This window comes from Schistocerca cancellata, chromosome 8 (genome assembly GCF_023864275.1).
Source record: "Schistocerca cancellata isolate TAMUIC-IGC-003103 chromosome 8, iqSchCanc2.1, whole genome shotgun sequence".
Taxonomy (NCBI): Eukaryota; Metazoa; Arthropoda; class Insecta; order Orthoptera; family Acrididae; genus Schistocerca; species Schistocerca cancellata.
In genome coordinates, this window is record NC_064633.1 from 73,698,099 (window position 1) to 73,719,676 (window position 21,578).

Below are 21,578 nucleotides of genomic sequence, written 5' to 3' on the forward strand. Positions count from 1 at the left end.
GGCAATTCATCTTTTTAATATTGAAATTGATGTAGAATTTTAGGTGTACTTTTATCTGGTGAATGATACTAATGGTGTTTGTTGTTTCTATTAGGCCAATTTTGTACTATAGTGTGGTGTATGACAAAACAGGCATAGAATCGCTATAATAGGTATATTAAGAACCCAAGTAAAACGTTGAGACTGGTTTCTGACAGTAAAAACTTCAGCACGAAATTGAAGAAGGCGTTTTTGACTGTAAACAACAATTGGAGTTAGTCAAAATTGTAGCATACAGTATCGAGAACCTTAATACTCAAGAAAGTCAATGAAGTGAATTTAAATGAATATATGAGGAATCAAGTATACAGGCAATTTTTACAAGATACAGAACAACTTCATGAGATATGTGTCAAAACATATTTGATCTTTACACTACCAGGATTAGTATAAATTAAAAAAATAGTAAAGTTAGAGATGGAATTTAAATTTCTCTATGGCAGTGAGTATGAAATGCATAAAGAGCTAAAATATTGATAACAATTGGGAATAGTAGTAAGAGGGCATGAAATCAATTGGAAGTATTATAGTGCAACAGAGCAAAGATAAAATAATAACACCTGTTTTATGCCAGAGAGACTCTGCAGTTACATAAGAAAATACTGACTCTGTTCAATGTGTGGAATAACTGTATCCCTTACAAACCAAAATTTCGATTTATAATGGGATACGTATTTGTAATCGTGAAATTATCATGGAAGTACCAATTTTCGATGCAAACATTCAAGGGACCATAACAATAACTCTCTCAACAGTCGAAATCTAAAACAATGTACAACTCAGACAAGCAAATATTTTTGAATCATAATTCAAATTATTAAAAGTTCAAAAATATATTTCAGCTCTCAGGTAAGACTGTACATTATTTTGATATTGAAACCACAGGTGTAGTACTTTGCCCTCTGTCAGTCACAGCTGAACTGAACAATATGAACTAGTTACTCCGATTTGTTGTAGCTTAATGCCCAACTACAAACCTTAAACTCCACTGTTTTATCTCCAGTCAGTTCAAGGATATCTTTTCTCACTTATCAATTCATTCACCTGTGGCACCGCTTTGTTAATGCGAAAAATGCTAAGCTGCATAGTTATTTGCCCCAAACCTAGTAACGGTTTATGCGTTGATTTGCCTTTCTTCAACTTTCTTAGTAAGATAAATCGGAGGGTCACTACTGAATCGCGTTGTGCTACATTGCTCCACTCAAACTGATCAACCTTGAGGTCGGCTTCTAACTTTTTTCCACTCTTCTGTACATAATTCGTGTCAATGGTTGCGACCATGACTTATTAAATTCATGGTTTGGTAACGTTCAGATCTGTCAGCTTCTTCTTTCTATAGAACTGATATTATTACATCCTTCTTGAAGTCCGAAGACATTCAGGCTCTTTAATTCCTCTTGCGTTCCTAGTGAATTAGTTTTGTCATTAATGGCTCTCCTGAAGTGCTCAGTAATGCTGAGGGAAGGTCACCAACTGTAGGGTAAAACCAGCGATCGAGCACATCCTGAAGTAGCAAGGGATAGTCAATTTGGTTTGTAGGAATGTGTTATATGTTGGGAGTAACGATTGTGACGGAGACCGAGGTTACACTACACTAACCTTCTGAATATAGACTACTACAACAATGCGCGCATGTGGAAGACGGGAGAGCGCTGTCTCCTGGAAGTGATTGCGCGGTGAACGGTTTTGGCGCCAGATAAAATATCTGTCGTATCAATAAGGTGCTGATAAGGTCCAGAAATAGTGTATCTTCCCCAAAGTAAAACGACACGTCTGACTGACCGTATGGTGGTTTACGAGAGATAACTGTACTGTGAAATTAAATTGTGTAGCTGCACCTTAATTGTACATATTAATTGTATCTATCGGTCATAACGATTATTAACAGCGTCTATGCTTATAAAATATATGATTCTTATCCAGCCCTCCCCTCCGGCAGGAAGTGCCCTACTGAGCTGTCTGCCCTACTAGACTATATACCTACTTAGCAGCGGAAACATTACACCAGAATCTGCGGGAACACCGTATGCCCGCACTACGTAAGATGCGACGGTGCAAGATGTTTACATGCCCTCCGACATCTCTGACTGAACGAAGTGTGGTGGGCGGAACTACAAACTGAGCCGAAACCCGTCTCCTTGTCTCTAAACTCAAGTTCGGCTACGTCTCTATCCGTCAATCACACTGAAACATGCAAGAGTGTGTGTTTGGACTACATAACGCTGAGGAAAGATTCGCCTTACGACATTCATTCGAGTAAACAGTGTAACTTTTATAAAAGTGTACATGACAGTTTAGAAAGATAGGTTGTTGATTTGCGACCTATGTCGAAAAACTTTTGCCTTGTTCTTAATATTCATGACGAGAAAAAATAATTTACTAAAGAGCAATTGCAAATGAATACCCGTAAAACTGTTGTGTTGCTCAAAATGATAGAGCCGCTGACCCATGTTTAACTGAAGGACTTGTAAATTCCAATCCTGTAAGGCCTATGGGGAATATTATTGTCTTTACCATGGATACAAACATGATAACAAAAGGAATTGAACGTTAGCTGAACAGTTCAAGTTCTTCACGCGTGAGCAGCATATTACGGATGCTGCGAACATCTCAATTATTTTTGAGTGTCTGAATACGGTGGTCCTGTCTTTAATGTAAAATACGTCGTGGTTTTAGCCACCATAACTCAACACGTTCCTTCCTTGCACTGTGAGATAGTAAAAGCGCACTAGATAAGCAAAATCTAAACGTTCTTTAATTTCTAGTATATGTGTCTCTACTAGTTTAAAGATGCTAACAATCCTGGTTACGCTCAGTCTAACAAGTTGTTATGATACACTATAACTGTGATTCGTCTTCTTGCCGCTCACAACCGTAGATAAATACACTATGTGATCAAAAGTATCCGGACATCCGGCTGAAAATGACTTGGAGGTTGTTAGTGCCGTGCATCGGTAATGCTGGAATTCAGTATGGTGTTGGCCCACCCTTACTTAGCCTTGTTGCTGAGCGGAGTGGCCGCGCGGTTAGAGGTGCCATGTCAGTGACTGGGCGGCCCCTCAAGCCAGAGGGTCGAGTCCTACCTCGGGCATGGGTGTGTGCGTGAGTGTTGTTCTTCAGTTTAAGCAGTGTGTAAGTCTAGGGACAAATGACCCTAGCAGTTTGGTCCCATAGGAATTCACACACATTCGAACCTTCCGAACTTAGCCTTGATGACAGCTTGACGACAGCTTCCACTCTCGCAGGCATACGTTCAATCAGGTGCTGGAAGGTTTCTTGGGGAATGGTAGCCCATTCTTCACGGAGTGCTGCACTGAGGAGAGGTATCGGTCAGCGAGACCTGGCACAAAATTGCCGTTCCGAAACGTCCAAAAGGTGTTCTGTAGGATTCAGGTCAGGACTCTGTGCAGGCCAGTCCATTACAGGGATGTTATTGTCTCTCTCGGCAAATGAGAGAAAGGCTTCGTCAGTGTAGTCGCTAGCAAAGTCGTCGTACAACTGGGGCGAGTGCTAGTACGTCACTGTACACCTGCCGTGTGGTGGCGCTCGGTCTGCAATTACTGACAGTGGCGACACGCGGGTCCGACATGTACTAATGGACCGCGGCCGATTTAAAGCTACCACCTAGCAAGTGTGGTGTCTGGTGGTGACACCACATAGTGTATATCATTCAGACAGTGTGTCATAACAGAAATTTCTATTACAGTTGGTCCCAGATCGTAAATGGTCGTCAACAAATAAACTACTTGCTATTAATAATTTATAAAGTAATAATTTCACTCGATAACAATTTTTTGTACAATATCGTCGACACAACTCACCCGTTTTTTTTTTTCTTCCTTTCCGTCGTAATTTTTGCTTTCGGCACAGAAATTTTTGACGTTGGGATATTTCACGCAACCACCTCCAGCCAAGGATATCCTAAATATCTCAATGGCATGTACGATGTAAGTAAGGTCTTGAGTTATGTAATGTAGTCAAGATAAAGATATAATAAAAATGAACACTCAAATAAATCCCTCCAGGTGAATACCACATAGTTACTGCTTTTCTGAGATCCATTTACATTCTGACTCCCGCTTTTACATTTCGCGCCATCTTCACAACATTATCACATGTCGCAATTTTTCTTTTGTATTGCTTTAATTACAGCTCAGTTAAGTGTAAGTGACGCAGTTTGAATAACTACAATCAAATGAAGGGAAAACGACATTATCTAATAATTTTTAAACGCTTTGGATCTCACTACGAAGAACTACGCCTTTTTCAAAATGGAGAAAACTACACTATATTCAAACCTACACTATACCATCATTGCCAGTAACGTAGAATCATTGATTTACATTCAATGTAATGCTTAAGGTTTTCGCCCGTGAAAATTAACGCTGAGTTTTGTGACTCGTAGTAAATTGAAAATTTCAATTGAGGGAGTAAATTTGTCATTCACTCAAAGTAACATCCGAACTCTATAATATAGCTGATTTTGAAACAAACATTTCGAAGGCAATGAAACTGAAAATGGTTGATCAAAAAAGGTTCAAATGGCTCTGAGCACTATGCGACTTAGCTTCTGAGGTCATCAGTCGCCTAAGAACTAATTAAACCTAACGAACCTAAGGACATCTCACACATGCATGCCCGAGGCAGGATTCGAACCTGCGACCGTAGCGGTCGCTCGGTTCCAGACTGTAGCGCCTAGAACCGCACGGCCACTCCGGCCGGCAATGGTTAATCGTTAAGCGAAATGCAGTACATGGATCGATCTGTGAGTGTGGAGCATGTAGTGACCACATCGCGAACCCCCCCCCCCCCCCAGCCCCCAGCCATTATTGCTGGCACATGAATCCTCGTGATGCCACTCATTGTTTATTGAAGCAGCTCCACTGTCTAAAAGAAAAGTGAGGTGGCACCAGAATGGAACCCAGTCCTTCTGCACCAAAGGCAGTTCGACTATGGAGGCAAGAATTATAATCAAAGAAAAGTGTAACAGTACTGAAATTAACTGTAAAAATCTTACACTTCAATTTATTGTTGATCTACTTCAAATGCTCGATGGAAAATACGTAAATCTCTGATGCTCTGAGCAACAGCCATAATCATCTTCTTTGTGATAAACAAACTGCAGAGAAGAAATAGTTTAGTTGCTTATTATAATTGCCACAAACTGCGTTTGAGGAGGAAATTTAAAACTACAAGACAAATACGAAATAGAAATATACATATACACACATAGAGGATAAAATTTATATAAATAATCCTAGCCCAGTGTGAGCACTGCACAGGAATTTGAGAAACCACGAAGCAAATATTACGATTACGTTTCTGTTGCAATGCCTGAGGAGAATTGCAGTCGTCGCGGGCAGCGGCGCTTGCGTTAGGAGCGTGCGCCGGCGCGGCGGCAGCAGGAGGTGGCTTACCGAACGGCAGCTCGAAGCGGCAGTCGACGAGCAGCGAGTGGCCCGTGGGGCTCTTGGTGCCCACCACCTCCCCATCGCGCATCACCAGCTCCGCCTCCAGCGACAGCCATTGCCCCGTGCCCTCCTGCAACAGCGGGCGAAGACACAAAGTCTTTACACACACACACACACAAACACACACTGCTGCTCAAACTGCGACAGCAAACCGAGGAGCTGTGAATTTCTCATTTTCATTTACGTCGTTAACAATTTGTAGAGACTTGACTACTGTAATCGGCTATCCACAACATGAGAACGTTTATCAACAAAGAAAACATCTACACTTATATTGCAAAAACTATCTTCTGGCGTGTGGCAAGCAGTACTTCCGGTGCCGTGATATTCCTCCTTTCATGTTTCACAGTCGAAGTGATGTATCGGAAGATCGTCTGCTCGTAAGCGAAAACAGCTGCGACAATTTTACTGTTGTTCCCATTTCAGAAACTACGTGTGAAATGAAGTACAAAGCTGTCAGACTCATTTTCAGAGGTTCGCTATCGGATGTCTTGTAGTAAACCTCTCCGTGATGCTCCGTATCGTGCTGTAGTGGCCATTAGTATTGAATGGTCTTCTACGTTATGCTCTTATACGTACTAAATGGACCTGGGACAAAACGTGAAGCCCTGCTTCAGATCTACTCAATTCCTCTGTTAATTCTGTTTCTTGTGACTGATAGGCACTAATGTAAACTAACATTACTAGGTCTTTCCACATATTATGCGCAATACGTTTGCTTTAAACACGAGATCTTAGTCGCTCGACTAAACGGCCAACGACTGAATATATCCGGCTATTTCATTACAGTTACATAGCGTCGCCTATTTTCCATTAACAATAACGTCGCAAACAGCCTCTTAGAACCATCAGTTCGCTTGTATACAGGGAGTTAAAAATTATTACATAATTTCAGAGGTTGTAGTACGAAACAAAACAAGACAAAATGTCCAGTTAACTTGACGTGTGAGATGATTAACTTATGAGCTATGAGCCTTTGTTCGCCGCCGTCACTCTGAAACTCATCTCTTCTATTGCAACCTCTTTGCTATTACAATCAGGTTAAATAGTGTAGGGCATCGTCAATTCCTACCAAACGGCTTGCTTGTCCAGCTAAAGCAAGTACCATTCCAACAACGGCTGTAGATGTATTTCATGGATGATGGAGCATCACTCCATTTTCTCCAAAACGTCCAAGAATACCTCACGCAGACACGTAATACGCAACTGATTGATCGAGGAGGTCCAAACCCTTGGCCAGCTTGTTTCCTATATCTTAATCCACTGGATTTTTTGTTTTGGGGACACTTTAAATCTTTGGTATATGCAAGTCCCGTTAATGACGGATAAAGAGCACAGGAACACGTCATCTATGCCTTCCAGAGCATTTGTGACCAACTCGGAATATTTCAGAGAGTGCGCGGTTTCCTAAGACGTCGGATGGAAGCGTGCCTCACTGTGAATAATCACCGTGTCGAGGACCTCCTTTAGCGATCGTTCCCACGTTCAGGTCGTGTGTGATAACAAGTAGACCCTGCTGTTTCAAAGTAACAGAATAATGTGTTTCCATTAGTTCACTCATTTGTTTACTTCTTTGCCCGCAGCTCGTGGTCGTGCGGTAGCGTTCTCGCTTCCCGCGCCCGGGTTCTCGGGTTCCATTCCCGGCGGGGTCAGGGATTTTCTCTGACTCGTGATGGCTGGGTGTTGTGTGCTGTCCTTAGGTTAGTTAGGTTTAAGTAGTTCTAAGTTCTAGGCGACTTATGACCACAGCAGTTGAGACCCATAGTGCTCAGAGCCATTTGAACCATTTGTTTACTTCTTTGTGTCGTCCGTTCGTAACACCATGCAGGTTGCAGTAGAAGAGACGTGTTTCACAGAGCGAGGATGAACAACTGCTCACAGTTACGCATTTTAGAGTCAATGTTAACTGGGTATTTCTGTCTCCTGTTTGGTCTACACTACACGTGCCAATACACGGAATACTTTCTTTCTAACACCCTGTACTTCGTGAGCAGTAACGGTTCTGAAGTAGTTCATTCGGCTTTACGTGAAGTTTCTTACACCCATCATGGTTTCTCCCAATGTAAATGACATAGTAAGTTCTAAGTCCGAAATATAATGACTATGAAATGTAGTGTTTATGAAACGGCAACAAGGTCAAGCCAGTCATACGATATTACATGGTTTAAATGTGCATTGCACCTATCTACGTAAACACTATTTTGTTCACCAGGTAACAGCAAGGATATGTATCGAATGCCTTGTGAAGTCAACATTCAATGTATTAACCTCGGTGCCGTTATTTAGTACTTTTTGGATCTTATACATGCACGGAGTTAGTTAAATTTCACGAGATCGCTCTTTCTACAATCCATATTGATTCCTGCGGATAAGATTCGGGCGTTCTACAATATTTATTTATCTTGTGAACTGACTTACTGAGTGAAAGTCAAATAATAGTTCTCTGTCGCCGTCTAATAGAAAATGACTCTGGTGAACACATTTATGAAGGATCGTGAAAAACAAAAGAATATTCAGAAACTCAATAAATTTCTCATTTTCACTGTGTTGTTGTGAAATAGCAAAAAACACAATTAAATACTGAGTAAGTGTAATGGAGGAGAAATGGGAATTGTAACTGGTTAGGTACACTAGGTTACACGTTTTAATCTCTTTAAACTTGTTGGATCTGAAATTATTGGTATATCGGAGCACTACTTAAATAATTTGACTATTCAGAGGCTTGCCAGAATACAGATTAGCTGGCTATTTTTCAAGGAGTTCCTTGCGGGGTGACGGAGTGGCCATGTAAGTAAAAAGAACAGTATTCCATGTAAGACCAGAGACGTATCACGGCAATGCACTGAACAGCTATTTGAATGTTGTGCAGGGACAGTTGAATTTAAAGAAATTAAATTTCTAATTTTTGTTGTTTATAGGTCCCCTAATTATGACTTCAGAGCGTTTCCGCTCAAGCTAGAAAGTTTTCTTGATTCACTTTATAGGAAGTATCAGAAATTAGTTATATTAATTTTGTTTATGATTGTGGAAGAAAAAGGATGTTGGTAGATCTCCTAAATTCATATGATCTGATGCAGCTGTGTGGTTTTTTTTTCCTACAAGGGAGCAGGGGAACAGTAGCACCGCCATAGACAACTTTTTATTCATTCTTCATTACTATATGGGCATGCTGTTAGTAAAATGGTGAATGGTCTTTCAGACCATGATGACAAATTTTTACACTAAAAGATTTTTGTACTCAAACAAATGTCACATATAATTACAATCTATGTAGGAAAGTTACTCCAACGGCTTTAGAGATAGTATTAGACCTGGTCAAGGTACAAGAGTGGCAGGATGTTAATAGTGTCAATAACATACATGACAAATATTATGCTTTCCTTGACACATTTCCCATGCTCTTTGAGAGCTGCTTTCCATTAGATAATTCTAAATGGGCTAGTAGTAGTACAAGGCAACCTAGGGGCTGAATAGTGGGATAACAATATCATGTTGGACAAAGCGGGAATTACATGAAAATGTTGGAAGTAGTCACAATCAAGATACCGTTGCCGACTGCATACAGTATTGTAAGGTGCTTAAAATGTTATTAAGAAGGCAAAGAGTATGTGGTACGCAAATAGAACAGCTAATTCACAGGATACAATTAAAACCATATGGTCAGTTTAGAAAGAAGTGTCTGGTCAGCAGCACCGATATAAAGTCAGTTCGTAGTAAAAACAGTTCTGTTACTGATAAATCAGATATATGTACAGCATTTAACAATATTTTCTGAGCATTGCTGGCGAATTAAATGAAAACTTAGTTTCTACAGGAAATGAAGTAACTCTCTTGCCAAATGTCTTTCCGAGATTTATGTCTGATATACTCTCCTCTATGATATTGACAAGGGGGAGACTGAGACAATAATTAAAAAAAATGGTTCAAATGGCTCTGAGCACTATGGGACTCAACTGCTGAGGTCATTAGTCCCCTAGAACTTAGAACTAGTTAAACCTAACTAAGGACATCACACACATCCATGCCCGAGGCAGGATTCGAACATGCGACCGTAGCGGTCTCGCTGCTCCAGACTGCAGCGCCAGAACCGCGCGGCCACTTCGGCCGGCCAATAATTAAATCAATAAAGACTAAGGACTCTCGTGGTTATGATGAGTGCCTAGCCGAACATTAAAGTAATGTGCTGCACATGTTAGCCTTGCATTTAGCCATATTTGTAATTTTTCCTATATGAATAGTCAGTTTCCTGAACGATTAAAGTACTCAGTAGTAAAGCCGCATTATAAAAAGGGAGAAAGGGGTAATGTAAACAATTTTAGACCTATTTCTATGCCATCAAAGTTTGCTAAAGTTACCGGAAAGGCTGTATATGTAAGGATAATTGATCATTTTATATCACATAATTTGCTATCAAATGTACAGTTCGGATTTAGAAGTCGGCTAACAACAACTGAAAATGCTATATTCTCTTTTCTCCGTGAGGTACTGGATTGGTTAAACAAAAGGTTTGGAACGCTAGGCATATTTTTTGATTTAACTAAAGTATTTGATTGTGTTGATCACAAAATATTGCTCCAGACGTTGGACCATTAAGGAATATGGCGAGTAGCTCAGAATTGGTTCACCTCTTACTTCAACATACACACCAAACTGCCATTATTCACAGTATTGAGAATGGCTGTGATGTGCTGTCTGAGTGGCGTACGGTCAAGTGTGGGGTGCCCCAGGTATGTGTTGGGGCTGCCCCTGTTCTCTGTTTACATAAATGGAGTGACCTCCAGAATCACGGGTAACTCCAAAATATTTCTGTTTGCTGAGGACACTAGCTTGGTAGTAAAGGACGTAAGTTCATGGCCTGTAGAAAATAAACTAACGCTAAATCACACTAAGACTCAGTTTTTGCAGTTTCTAACACACAATTCAACAAAACCTGACGTTTTGATTTCACAGAATGGGCATACGGTTAGTGAAACTGAACATTTCAGATTCCTAGTTGTTCAGATAGATAGTAAACTGACGTGGAAAGCCCACTTTCAGGATCTTGTTGAAAGGCTTAATGCTGCCATTTTACTATTCGAACGGTATTTGAAGTGAGTGATCGTTCGACAAGAGTATTAGTCTGCTTTGCTTATTTTCATTCGCTTATGTCATATGATATTACATTTAGGGGTAACTCTTGCCATTCTAAAAGGATATTTTTGGCGCAGAAACGGGAGGTTCGGGAAGATCGTGAGCCACTTGTTGACCCGTGTTCACTACTGTGGGTATGTTGACTTTGGCTTCTCAATGTACATACTCTTTACTGTCGTTTCTTGTTAACTATATCAACATATTTCCAAGAATATGCAGCTTTCACTCAGTTAATACTCGACAGAAATCCAACCTGCGTTTATATCGGACTTCCTTAAATCTTGTACAGAAAGGTGTGTTGCATCCATTTTCAGTAAGCTACCACAAGAATTTAAAAAATCTTAGCAGTAATCCACACGATTCCAAATCGAAACTGATGAGTTTCCTCATGGTTGACACCTTCTGTTCTGTTGAGGATTCCCTTGAAAAACTAGTCTGATTCTTATGTTATATTGTTGACTGCGTTTACTGAAACTTACGGCTTGCCTTTGGGATCATAATCATTTTATTTTTATCTGGTATTATTTTTATGCTGTAATTTCATGTACTGACACATTCCATGACGTAGATTTCCTCCTCAATTTGGTCCTAAGGAGATTGGCGTGTAAATAAAAAATAAAAATTACTCAAAATTTTTACCTGAACATTAGATATAATGCTTTGTTAAACAAATATCTATACAACATTTCTCAGAAAATGGAGCAATATACGTAACGTACGATCAAAAAACAATACGTTTTTAACATTTAGGAATAGAATGGAACACATTGTTTGGGAGGTCAGACTGCCGAAGTCAAATTTAACTAATCTGGCTGCAACGGCTCTGTCTGACTGACTAATACAAAAGTACTCACTTTCATGTTTGTTCATATACTGCACTGTTTCTGAGTAACTTACGTCGTTGTAAGTGCATAGGTTTCCCGGCTAGGGTCAATTTGAATAAAATACAGGGTGATCAAAAAGTCAGTATAAATTTGAAAACTTAATAAATCACGGAATAATGTAGATAGAGAGGTAAAAAATGACAAACATGCTTGGAATGACATGGGGGTTTATTAGAACAAAAAAAGTTCAAAATGGTTCAAATGGCTCTGAGCACTATTGGACTTAACATCTGAGGTCATCCGTCCCCTAGAATTTCGATTTACTTAAACCTAACTAACCTAAGGACATCACACACAGCCATGCCCGAGGCAGGATTCGAACGTGCAACCGTGGCGGTCGCGCGGTTCCAGACTGAAGTGCCTAGAAACGCTCGGCCACACCGGCCGGCAAAACAAGGTTCACTAAATGTCCGACAGATGGCGCGTGAAAGACTTCTTGCGCGCGTCGTTTGGTGATGATCGTGTGCTCAGCCGCCACTTTCGTCATGCTTGGCCTCCCAGGTCCCCAGACCTCAGTCCGTGCGATTATTGCCTTTGGGGTTACCTGAAGTCGCAAGTGTATCGTGATCGACCGACATCCCTAGGGATGCTGAATGATACATCCGACGCCAATGGTCACCATATCTCCGGACATGCTTTACAGTGCTGTTCACAACATTATTACTTGACTACAGCTATTGTTGAGGAATGATGGTGGACAAATTGAGCATTTCTTGTGAAGAACATCATCTTTGCTTTGTCTTACTTTGTTATGCTAATTATTGCTATTCTGATCAGATGAAGCGCCATCTGTCGGACATTTTTTGAACCATTGAATTTTTTTGGTTCTTATAAAACCCCATGTCATTCCAAGCATGTGTGTCAATTTGTGCTTCTCTATCTGCATTATTCCGTGGCTTATTCAGTTTTCAAATTTATACTGACTTTTTGATCACCCGGTACATTTCGTTCATTTGGCCGCGTTGCTCCGAAACGGTAGAACATGTTCAGGATGATTCTGCAATGATATTACAAACTTTCAGGGATGATGGAAGTTAAATGTATACTTTGACATTAGGGATCCTGGTCTTGAAACGACTGAATTGAATGTTATAAGCAAAAATCGTTCTGTCGCCTATGACACTGGAATACATGTACCACTACAGTTCCTGGAAATTATCCGCTTGCTATTCGTCAACGGATGTGGTTTCCACATCATGGTGCCTGTGAAGATCAAAGAGAACCTCCTGGAAAGACTTCTGCCTGCGACTTGGTTCAAATGATGATGGAGATATTAAAACGGGTACGATAAAACTTCGTGTGGAGGGCACCATGCCTGCATTGACGCTGGAGGACGCCATTTGAAAATTGTTGTAAATATAGCATTTTTGAAAACGTATGCGGGCAAATGGAAGTCATCAGTAGTGCGCCGTAGACATGATTTTAGATAACTCTGACAGCGAGTTACGACCTATCAACAGGGGAAATCATCTGATGGCATTCGAGGATCATCGAGGGGACATGTGTACGCTACGCTCATGGATCGGTTGTTGGCACCCTTAGTGTGAGTGCTGCGCGAGATTAAGATGGAACTTGTGTAGATTTTCGCTTAAACGTTTGGTTAGGGTCCATTAACTCAAATTGATACATTAACCTTTCTACATAACATAATCATGGCGTCACGCTATATGAAGCGTAACATAGTACAGTATGGGGCGGACGAAATGAAATTAGCTTGGAGAATATTTTATGCACCTTAAGCTAGCCAACACTGCTTACATCATCCACTCCAGGAAGTAAGTCGGGTAGCCTACCTGATTACGCGTGAAACGTTTTGCCATATCATTTTTATTTTCCCAACCCCTTATTTGCCGATAAAAGGCTACGATGCTGTTGACATAAAGCAATATTAACTTCTTGTAATATGAGCTTTGAACCTCTATGATTGTTTGAAGGACGTCATCTTCCACTTGTGGCTCTGGAAGATTTTATTCTGACACTGCAGTTTTCAGAATTACGCTATTGTCAAGAACCTGCAAACATACTACAAAATTTATCAGTAAACTGTACTTTAGAGACAACAACAGTACGGTCAACATACACAGGTACGTGCTATCACGAAGTACTTAGAAATATTCGATGCTATGTCACTCCACATATATAGGGTGCTAACTGTATCAATGCACATATTAGTATTGATGTCTGAGGACAGTGAACTGAACAACATTACAGAGTTTGTTTTGAACAGTGGTGCTGCTGAAAAGATGAGTCTTACATATGCTGTTAATATATATATATATATTTGACGATGCTCGTGCTGATTCTGCATTTAAAATTTGACGAAGCCACTACGGCTGCAGTAGATTAGGACATTATTTTTTTAAAACAGATCTGAAGACGGTTATTACAGACCGAAACCGGTAACCTTTTGACAAAAAGTTTGTGACCACAGACGTAAAGCAATGGAAATTTATTATAGCAGTATTTACTGCATTTGTAAACAAATAATTGTTGGTACCTCCTAGTACATGTGGCAAGTGCAAGCCGCTAATGTTTATTTTACCGTGGGCAACAAGGTCAGGCATTGAAGTATGGACACGAGGACGCAAAACGGTCAGCCTATAGTGAATGGCGTAGTCCACTTTATAGTGCAGTTACGAGTGCGCAGAAAACGTCAGGTAGTAAATTATGTGACGTGTTAACGGAAAGACTGATAGACGAAGAAAAAAACAACTAACACATCGTAGTGGGTAATATTAATTTACCAATGAGCACAATGTCTGCACTTACACCGCTAACAACGTGTGTAAACTGTAAAGTAACACTATCCTTGTAGCGTTGTCAATCTTGTAACGACTTCTTTCCATCTCCCATCACTGAACAGTCCGGTATTAAGTACTTACTTCAGAAATTCTTCTTTGATGTGACGTTAAACCACAAACTTCCCCCGTCATAGAGAGGTGAATTCTCTTCTGAATTTCATACCGAGAACGAATCAACATGACATAAAATAAAACTACGACGAGAAAGCTTATCGTGTGTCGTATGCGAGATTTTGCCGCCCCGTGTGACGTTTTTATGTTCGTAATAAGATACTGTCAGAACTTGGGGCTTGGAGCGGCCTATCAGAAATCGGGCCATAGGTTGCTGATGGAAAGAGTGATTGAACGCCTTGCCATTTAGCCGCACGAACAAGTTACGTGACTGGAGCGGTGTTACTGTCTGTAAATAGAAGGCCCCTCATGAACTAGCGAACGCAGGCTTTAGAAGTGTTTGCGGCTGACTAGCGTGTTGGTATCTTCCCGAGAGATTAGCTGCCCTCTACTCAGGAGCAAACTGGGTAGCAATGCTCAGGGGGTTTGCTGCACGCTTGCTACTTCGATCTCATTACAAGCATTCAAGATCCGTCTTACGTTGCAGACAGTTCGCTGTGTCTCGCAATTGTACACAATGTCAGCTTATCAAACTGTTGTCTGGTGCACAGGAAAGATTCAGTGGAGTACTGCACAATTTGTCTTGGCTCCAACGGTCAGGTCTAGAGTGACACGGAGGTGTTTACCCTGCTCCAGTTGAAAGAACTGTAAGGAGCGTTTAACACATCGCGAAAAGGGTTAATTTTCACATCCCGAGGGCAGACTTACCAACAAATACGAAATAACATGACGATTGTGGAATACAGACATAGGTGCAGGTAAGTATGCACCAATGCAACGAATCGTGTTTGCACTGTAGTACCATCGAGCCCCGTCACGCCAGAAGCGCATTCTGTTAACTGCCGTTGTTTACATTTGTGAATTTCTGCTTCTAGGTTTATTAATTATGTTCATTGCCTAAGAGTTGTATATGATCAGAGAAACGGTTCTAATGGCTCTGAGCACTATGAGACTTAACTTCTGAGGTCATCAGCCCCCTAGAACTACTTCTACATCTACATCTACATCCATACTCCGCAAGCCACCTGACGGTGTGTGGCGGAGGGTACCTTGAGTACCTCTATCGGTTCTCCCTTCTATTTCAATCTCGTATTATTCGTGGAAAGAAGGATTGTCGGTATGCCTCTGTGTGGGCTCTAATCTCTCTGATTTTATCCTCATGGTCTCTTCGCGAGATATACTGTACGTAGGAGGGAGCAATATACTCCTTGACTCTTCGGTGAAGGTATGTTCTCGAAACTTTGACAAAAGCCCGTACCGAGCTACTGACCGCTCCTGCAGTCTTCCACTGCACTTTATCTATCATCTCCGTAACTCTTTCGCGATTACTAAATGATCCTGTAACGAAGCGCGCTGCTCTCCGTTGGATCTTCTCTATATCTTCTATCAACCCTATCGGGTACGGATCCCACACTGCTGAGCAGTATTCAAGCAGTGGGCGAACAAGCGTACTGTAACCTACTTCCTTTGTTTTCGGGTTGCATTTCCTTAGGATTCTTCCAATGAATCTCAGTCTGGCATCTGCTTTACCGATGATCAACATTATATGATCATTCCATTTTAAATCACTCCTAATGCGTACTCCCCGATAATTTATGGTATTAACGGCTTCCAGTTGCTGACCTGCTATTTTGTAGCTAAATGATAAAGGATCTATCTTTCTGTGTATTCGCAGCACATTACACTTGTCTACATTGAGATTCAGTTGCCATTCCCTGCACCATGCGTCAATTCGCTGCAAGTCCTCCTGCATTTCAGTACAATTTTCCATTGTTACAACCTCTCGATACACCACAGCATCATCTGCAAAAAGCCTCAGTGAACTTCCGATGTCATCCACCAGGTCATTTATGTATATTGTGAATAGCAACGGTCCTATGACACTCCCCTGCGGCACACCTGAAATCACTCTTACTTCGGAAGACTTCTGTCCATTGAGAATGACATGCTGCGTCCTGTTATCTAGGAACTCATCAATCCAATCACACAATTGGTCTGATAGTCCATATGCTCTTACTTTGTTCATTAAATGACTGTGGGGAACTGTATCGAACGCCTTGCGGAAGTCAAGAAACACGGCATCTACCTGTGAACCCGTGTCTATGGCCCTCTGAGTCTCGTGGACGAATAGCGCGAGCTGGGTTTCACATGGCCGTCCTTTTCGAAACCCATGCTGATTCCTACAGAGTAGATTTCTAGTCTCCAGAAAAGTCATTATACTTAAACCTAACCAACCTAAGGAGATCACACACATCCATGTCCGAGGCAGGATACGAACCTGCGACCTTAGCGGTCTCGCGGTGCCGGACTGTAGCGCCTAGAACCGCTCGGCCACCCCGGCCGACCGTGAATTCAGGGACCCAGCGTGTCAGCAGGGGACTGTTAAAGCTGGTGGAGGCTCTGTAATGGTTAGAAACGTGTGCAGCTGGTGTAATATTGGACCCCTGATACGTCTAGAGACGCGTCTTACAGGTGATAGGTATGTAATCATACTGCCTGATCACCTGCATCCGTTCATGTCCATTGTGGATCCCGACAGGGCAATGCGACACCCCACATGTCCAGAATTGCTAGAGAGTGGCTCCAGGAACACTCTTCTGATTTTAAACACTTCTGCTGCCGACCAAAGTCCCCAGACATGAACATTATTGAGCATATCTGGGATGCCTTCTAACGTGCTGTCCGGTAGAGATCTCCAACCTCTCGTACTCCACGGATCTATGGACAGTCCTGCAGGATTAAATGCGTCAATTGCCTCCAGCACTACTGCAGACATTAGTCGAGTCCATGCGAGGTAGTGCTGCGGCAGTTTTGCGTGCTTGTGGGGCCCACCACGGTAATGGGAAGTGTACCAGTTTCTTTGGCTCGTTAGTGTATTTCAGTAGGGGATCTAAGCGTCTAAATACATCGCCTTGTGTACCTTTGAATTTGGCGAGGAATTATTGAGCATCCGAACTACGCTGTAACACGATGATTACACATGCCGTAGCCTTCAGTCCGAAGACAGGTTTTGGACGCTGCACTCCACCATAATCACCCCCGCTCAAGTCTCTTGATCTCAGCATTATTAGTCCACCTTTAGCAAATTGTCGACTCCTTGATGTCTCAGAACGTGTTCTAACAACCGATTCTTTTTTTCGTTACGTTGGACCATAAATTGTTTCAGTACCTCCTCATTAGTTGTTCGATGTAACCAATATTGTTCCGTAGCACCACATTTCAAAATTTTCAATTCTTGTCTGCGTTCCACTTACATACATGACTACACTATAGACAAATACCTTCAGAAAAGTCTTTCTCACACATTCATTACTTTTCTGTAATATGGGTCCACAGCATCTATAAATATGTTTCAAGGTTGTCAAAAGATTTCTGCTTGAAAATGGAAAAAATGCCGAAATGTCAGTAGTAAAATAAAAACAGTGACAGCTAAAATCAAACATGACATCTGAGCCGTGGTCAAAATTGCTGTTTTGAAGAGCGCGCCGCAGCCCGTAGTGTGAAGCAGTCACCCTCCGTTTCTGGCGGTGGCGCCGCTGTGGCAATCGCAGCTTTGGTGTCTCCCTCTGGTGGGAAAGGGGAAAAGTTGCCTGTTCACGAGCATTTAAGGGGCGCAATGAGCTCGCCTGTCAGTCAGTCTGGGTCACTCTTTCGTCCCCAGCTTGCTAGTCGGTCTCTCGTCCGCATTTGTTAGGCAGTTAGTGTCTGTCTGTCGTTCGGAGTACTAGTATGTCTGTCGTTCGGATAAACCTCTAAAGCCGGCAAAATGAGAGTCTTTCCACTACGGTCAGAGAATTCAGCTAGTGGTCGCCCGGTCGGGGCTTAGTTCCTGCATCTGCGCGTTAGGCCGCCAGCCTGCTCGATTTTGCTCAGGCAAAGGTCATTGGCGGTTGGATCGAACGGTAGGTCGGTCGCGCTCTGAGACACCAGATGACTTGTCCGTCTTGAGCGTCCGCGCATGTGAGGTCGCCACGTGAGTTCAGTGTGCCGCGCCGTATAGCGAGGGGTAGTGACTTCACGGTCGACACGAATAACAGGAGTCAACCCACGATATCAGTCTGGCCGGTGCGAGCTGCGACGCCGTGAGACGGGAGATCGGCGCGCCTTCTGCGTCCGTTGAAGTGGCTGGCAGCGGACGGTTCGGGAGAGCGTTGGGGGTGCTGCGCCAGGTCTTTGCCAGAAATACCAGTTTATTAGAAGATAAGTGATTGGTGATATGTTGTTTGACTCACTCTTCTTAAATTCTACTTGTTTTCTTGGTGAGGTCACCAGCCGTTTTGCTTTGGGGTCGTCCCACCGTTCTTCTCCGTTTGCCCACCCGCGGGAAGGTGGTTGTTTACAAATTGGGTGGTCCGTTTTACCCTTGTTGAGTAGGGGCGGGTTAGAGCAACCTGCAGTTCGGGTTGTTCGGTAATCTCCCTATCAATCTACCGTACGTTAGTAGCTGCCTCTGTCATGTTTGTCGGATATGGTGTGTTAACGAATTTATTGCTTAGAATGTAACGGCCTAATACGAGAAATATGTTATGATCTTTGGAAACTTTGATATTATAGCCTATGATCTTGAGAGGCGGTATCTGTGTACTGTAGAGCATCTTAACTATTGTTTGGCCAACCTTGTAGAATTCTATTTAAGATTGCATTTCATGGGCTTTTATTTATTAAATTATCATTTTAGTATGTTAAGTTGCCACCCTTTCACCGTAATACTTTTCTTAGAAGTTAAAATCAAGTTGAACCTTCGGTGGCAAGGTTAATATTTCAATTGTTAGTGTTTTGTACCATTACCATCCCTTCTACAGGGGTGCACAGTTTGTGTGCTTGTGTAAATTGTTAAAACTCTTAGTTTAAAGCTATCTGGTGTGTTGCAGATGGGCGCCAGTGTAGTCTTTCAGAAGCTGTTGTGAGCGGTCGTAACTACGGCCGTGACAAAAGCGAGCGGCAAGGTTCTCTGCCCGAAAGATCATACAGTCAAAACTTGTTTCTTTCTGCCTCTGAATAAATTGTAACTTTTATATTTAAAGGGTGCTTTATGATTATAATTTTAAATCTGTTTCTTTTAAAAAATGCTCTTAGGCACTATTAAAGTGAATAAAATCCCCATTTGTTAAAAGGAATTTGGTTATGATATCATGTTACTCCCTGGCAACTACTTCCACGCTTACATAGTGTGATTAAATGTGTCAATGTTCTTGATAAATCGCTAGTAAATAAAATAAATTCTTAAGAATATTCTTTGAAAATAAATCACGGTTTAACATCATTTAAAAACTTTAATTTATATTAGATGTTAACAAATTTCTCGTTTTAGAAATAATCTCTTGCTATTGCCACTCTACATTTTATGTCTTCCCTAATTCGGTATCATCAGTTGTTCTGTTGCCCAAGTAGGAAAACTCATTTACTAATTTCAGTGTCACATTTCCTAATCAAATTCCTTCACCATCGCCTGCTGTAATACGATCACATTCCATTACCTCTGTTTTCGTTTTGTTGATTTTCATCTTATGAGGCGCTTCCCATTCCGTTCAACTGCTCTTCCACTAAATACACACGAATAATTGTGAAATTTAGAGGGGTTTTTACACTGTTATTGCGACGTATGTTTTCCACCCTTAGCCATGCCAGATTAATTGCAAACAATATCAGACCTGTGGGTTTTTCGAGTGTACGTCCACGCAGCGATATAAAAACTGATAGGTTAAGTCCAAATGCGACATACACCATTCACTGTAGTCCTAGATGATATGTGATATATGAATGTGAACAAAATTATCACCTAATAAATCATTCTTTATTGAGTAACTAAGAGTTCCTCGTGAATGCCAAATGATAAATAGAATGCTTTAAATAAAGACTGTCCCTTTCTAGGATAAATGACAATTAATTGACACTCTCAGTTGTTGTTGATACACCTCGATGGGGACAGGTGAAAATGTGTGCCCCGACCGGGACTCGAACGCGGGATCTCCTGCTTACATGGCAGACGCTCTATCCATCTTTTTTTCCAATAATCTTTATTGAACAAACTAACAGTACACACACACACACACACACACACACACACACACACACACACACACACACATATATATATATATATATATATATATATATATATATATATATACAATCCAACAGTTCTTCAAGATGTACAAATGATTGTTAGTTAAACAAAAAATATTAGAAAAACATTAAATACAACAAAATATAACATATTCCGTCTTTTTTTTTTTTTTTGGTCGATGCGTGAGAACGTGTATAAGGGTGTTGGATCGTGTGACGGGTAGGCGTGGCACACCCCAACTTTGAGGAGGACGACTGTGCTACTCATCCTGAAGGAACGCCTGGGCAAGGGAAAAATTGAATCACGATGGGTTCCGTATGACGTGACGGATATGCAGAAATGGATGCGTTACGACGCTGCTCAGACTCACTTGGAGTGCTATGAGCGCGAAGGAGTGGCTTTCTTACGCCGTATCGTAACGCTGCGGGATAACCGGCAGAAGTTTGTCGGTAAGATGGTTTTCGGGTGAGGGTGCTATGCGTGGTCACAACTTTCTACCAGAAGTCAAGGACTGTATGCGAACCACTCTCAAAAAGGTATTCTAAAGTCTGTCCTCGAAACCAGATTAGGGTATGGTGCTTAGCAAGAGGGTAGTGAAATGTCTGGGGCAACAACAAGAAATCCGGGGCTACCGTCGTTGGCGGGGCACGGAGGTAAAAGCCCACGATTCGTTGGATGAGGAGCCAAACGTTTCGTTTGAGGGGGCACGTAAGACAGTCAGGGCAGAGTGGGGAGGTGGCCAGTCCTATGCGATCAAGTCGACTATTAGTCGGGAATTTGCCACAGACTAAAACATACCAGAGTGCAGACACAGGCGACGGTAAAAAGGGTGCATGCACCCCAACCCCCAAACCGTTCGCCAGTTAATGTCAGGGTGCTGTAGCACCATGGGGTTGCAAGGGTTGGACAGCATAAACAAACTATAATAATCTTTTGTACGGGGAGGACGTAGCTGAGTTCTATGAAACAACTGTCGACGTGGTACAATAACGGAGAAGTAGGTGCCACATTGATCGCTGGCTCGACAGAAGCTGCTTTAAGCCACCGAGGTCACAGATGAACAGCGCGACTGCAG

At 41.9% G+C, this 21,578-nt stretch overlaps 1 protein-coding gene across 1 annotated transcript in view; it reads right to left on the bottom strand.

The window, feature by feature from the left end:
- The window catches only part of LOC126095365 (phorbol ester/diacylglycerol-binding protein unc-13-like), a 560,121-nt gene that overhangs the window by 121,751 nt on the left and 416,792 nt on the right, over positions 1-21,578 (bottom strand). Inside the window, exon 4 of the mRNA XM_049910171.1 lies at positions 5,457-5,580. Coding sequence (XP_049766128.1) covers positions 5,457-5,580 — 124 coding nt within the window. The remainder of the gene's footprint in view (positions 1-5,456; positions 5,581-21,578) is intronic.